The 3,686-nt window shown below is 35.3% G+C and overlaps 1 protein-coding gene across 1 annotated transcript; it reads left to right on the top strand.

Moving 5' to 3' along the window:
• The first annotated feature begins 328 nt into the window (after nt 1-328).
• LOC106755804 (cytochrome P450 94C1) lies at nt 329-2,084 on the top strand. The gene has a single exon (XM_014638018.2). It carries the CDS (start codon nt 404-406, stop codon nt 1,901-1,903), a length of 1,500 nt encoding a protein of 499 aa, XP_014493504.1. The 5' UTR covers nt 329-403; the 3' UTR covers nt 1,904-2,084.
• Nucleotides 2,085-3,686: the final 1,602 nt, after the last annotated feature.

Raw genomic sequence — 3,686 nt, 5'->3', positions numbered from 1 at the left:
ATTAAGAGCCAACAACAACGACGTATGTCCTAGCAACTCCTGCTGTCGCGTTATTTTGCGCACGCGTTACTCATGCCAGTTGACGCTTACGCCTTCTACGTGTTCTTATGTCAACCCTCTACCTTCGCCACCAAATTCCTTTACTTTTTTCTTTTTATTATTTATATATACCATACATTAAATAATGTTGAAAACAAAAACCACTGTAGTAGAATTTTGGATTATTACACAGCCCATTGTTTTGCAGCTATTATTTATTTATTATTTGATAAATAGCAGTGGTAGTACTACTACAGTTAACCGAACCCATTATATATATATACCACAGGTTCCTACCTCCCTCTTCACAGTTCCATTCTTAATTACATACCCATCACATTAGAAAAACGACATTGAAAGAGAGATGAGTTTTGAAGGTTTTCTTTCTCTTCAATCAATGCCTGCTACATGCGGCTTCTTCTTCTTCGCCTTCACCCTTCTCTTTTCTTTCTTCTCCCTTTTGCTTTTCATCAACAGGATGAAGCCATGGTGTAACTGCTACATCTGCAAGAGTTACTTGACCGTCAGCTGGGCCACAAAGTTCACCAACCTCTGCGACTGGTACACGCATCTTCTCCGGAAATCCCCATCGGCCACCATCCATGTGCATGTCTTGGGGAACACCATAACCGCCAACCCAGACAACGTCGAGCACATTCTCAAGACCAATTTCGAAAACTACCCCAAAGGGAAACCCTTCTCCGCCATCCTCGGAGACCTCCTCGGCCAAGGGATTTTCAACGTCGACGGCGATTCCTGGCTCTTTCAACGCAAAATGGCCAGTCTTGAACTCGGGAGCGTCGCGATTCGCTCCCACGCGATGGAGTCGGTCAACGAGGAGATCCACGCGCGCTTGCTTCCTTTCCTGGTCTCAACCGCGCGTGGCGAAATGAACAAGGAAAAGGTATTGGATTTACAGGACATCCTACGAAGATTTTCGTTCGACAACATCTGCAAAATATCGTTTGGTCTTGACCCGGGTTGTCTCCTTCCAACTCTCCCCGTTTCGGACCTCGCCGACGCGTTTGACCTAGCCTCAAAACTCTCCGCGGAACGCGCCATGACCGCGTCACCGTTCATTTGGAAAGCGAAGCGGCTTTTCGGAGTCGGTTCGGAGAAGAGACTTAAAGAAGCTATCAAGGTCGTAAACGACGTCGCACACAACATGATAAAGGAGAGGAGGGAAATGGGGTTCAACTCGCAGAAAAACCTTCTCTCGCGGTTCATGGGATCCGTTGAAGATGACGCTTACTTAAGAGACATCGTGGTGAGTTTTCTTTTGGCGGGCCGTGACACCGTCGCCTCCGCGTTGACAGGCTTTTTTTCTCTGCTGTCGAAAAGCCCAGAAGTCGAGGCACGGATCCGCGAGGAGGTGGGCCCGGGCCCTGAGCCCCCGACGTTTGATCAGATTCGCGAAATGCATTATCTGAACGCGGCGGTTCACGAGAGCATGAGGCTGTTTCCGCCCATTCAGTTCGACTCCAAGTTCGCCACAGAGGATGACGTGTTGCCAGATGGAACTTTTGTAAGAAAGGGGAGTCGGGTCACTTATCACCCTTACGCCATGGGTCGGATGGAAAACATTTGGGGACCCGATTGCCTCCAATTTCGACCCGAACGGTGGTTACGTGACGGAGTGTTTGTTCCACCGTGTCCTTTTAAATACCCTGTTTTTCAGGCTGGTGTAAGGGTCTGTTTGGGGAAGGATTTGGCTTTGACGGAAATGAAGTCAGTTGTGGTCGCTGTGGTTAGGCAGTTTGAGATTCGGGTTGTTGAACCGGATCAGGAGCCCCAGTTTGTGCCTGGTCTAACAGCCACTTTACGAGGCGGGTTACCGGTTCGGGTTTTAGAAAGGAAATCTTGATCCTAAAAGAGGGAAATAGGAGGAGTAGGTAAAATGGGAAAAGTGATGTCATGTAAATAATGCTGCAGTTGAATTGAATGTTTCTTTTTCCCTCATTGGAAATTTTGAGTTTATTTTATTTAATGTATTTCTTATTTAGATTTTGTTTAATATATTTTTTTAGTTTTGACGGTGACGTAATTATTAAAGTGTCTTGGAACTTACAACAATAAATAGCCACCGATCGCCGATGACAGAAAAGGAGGCGGAATAAAGGGAAAGAGTTTCTATCTGTAGTAAATCTTTATTGGGTTGAATAAGGTTTCAATAAAATATTACATTTATTTACTAGTATTTTTTTTTATTTAAATGTGAAAAGTTTTCTCTATCACATGAGTGATATTGCTTTTCATAATATTAAAAAGAAAACTTCATTGCTGTTTTATATTAGTCTTAAGATTAAAAAAAGTTGGACAAAAAGACAACTTTTTTTTTTCTGTTAAAAAACAATAATTGAAAAGAAAAAGAAATAAATAATAGTTTGTACTTTATAACATGTCTTTTATACCAATTGTTAAATTATTCCATAACTTTTGTTAAATTAGTCCATGACTTTTAATGCGAAATTAAAGATAATTCTTAAAAGAATTATTCAATTCATTGTCGATTTGTTAAAAGATAATTAGTCCACGCAATGGTTATAAAAATTCTTATGTAAAATTATTTACATTTTATGTTAAAAGCAATAACGATAATTAATTACATATAATAGATTAATTCATATTAGATATTCAATAATTTTACTTTCTTATTTTAGGGATTGATTGGTCTAGCTTAATTTGATTAGATGAATTTGATTTAATTGGTTAATGAGAAATCTGAAAAAGGTCCATTTGATTCCGTTGGTTTATAATATGAATATGGTTAATTTAAATTATTTTATCTAAAATTAAAAAATAAAAATATTCTGGAAAATTCAACTATTGACCAATGTCTCAATTCAATCAATGATTAAATGGATTTTCACCAAACAGTGCTTCTCACTGCTTTTATAAATCTAAAATCTATTATGTTATACCAATCTAAAACATATTCAATGTTTACTTTTGTCTAGTTGCTTATTTTATAGTTTTGTATCATATTATTTTATTTACTTTAATTTATTTTACAATTTTTTGTGCATTATACAAAATCAAACTAGTTAATTCTACAAAATATTAATTTATTTAGTTATCTTTTTATCATGCACACACACATGTATCAAACTAATTAATTAGATAAAAGTAAATGGATAATTATATATTTCACATTTCTATATATTATTATTTTATATTAACTTTTAAATTTTTATTCATTCTATTTTTTATTTAAATTGAAACAAAATTAAGTTCAATTAAATGCTTATTGACATCAATAATTTTAACTTTTTTCAAAATAAACTAACATTTCACGTAAAATTATATAAAAGACTTGCATATTCTTTAAATTCATATAATTTTGTGGAACATTAATGAAATCAATAAAAAATATTTCCAATTTTATAAATTAATTTTTCAATGTTAATTTATATTCATTTTTGAAAAAGTAAAATTAATCTAATTATTTTTCCTAAAGCATCAATTAAATTTATTATAATTTTTTAACTCTTTTTCTTACCCTTTTAAGTTCTAAGTTTTTTTCTTTATCTACTATTTTTTTTTTCAGTTAAAAAAACAAGAAAAGAGAACATAAATGAAGAGAGATAAACATTAATGAAATTTGTTCATTTATTTGATTTGTCGTGTTATTACAGTTGCTTTATTAG

The sequence above is a fragment of the Vigna radiata genome, chromosome 2 (genome assembly GCF_000741045.1).
Source record: "Vigna radiata var. radiata cultivar VC1973A chromosome 2, Vradiata_ver6, whole genome shotgun sequence".
Taxonomy (NCBI): Eukaryota; Viridiplantae; Streptophyta; class Magnoliopsida; order Fabales; family Fabaceae; genus Vigna; species Vigna radiata.
This window is presented reverse-complemented; position numbering and strand designations above follow the sequence as displayed.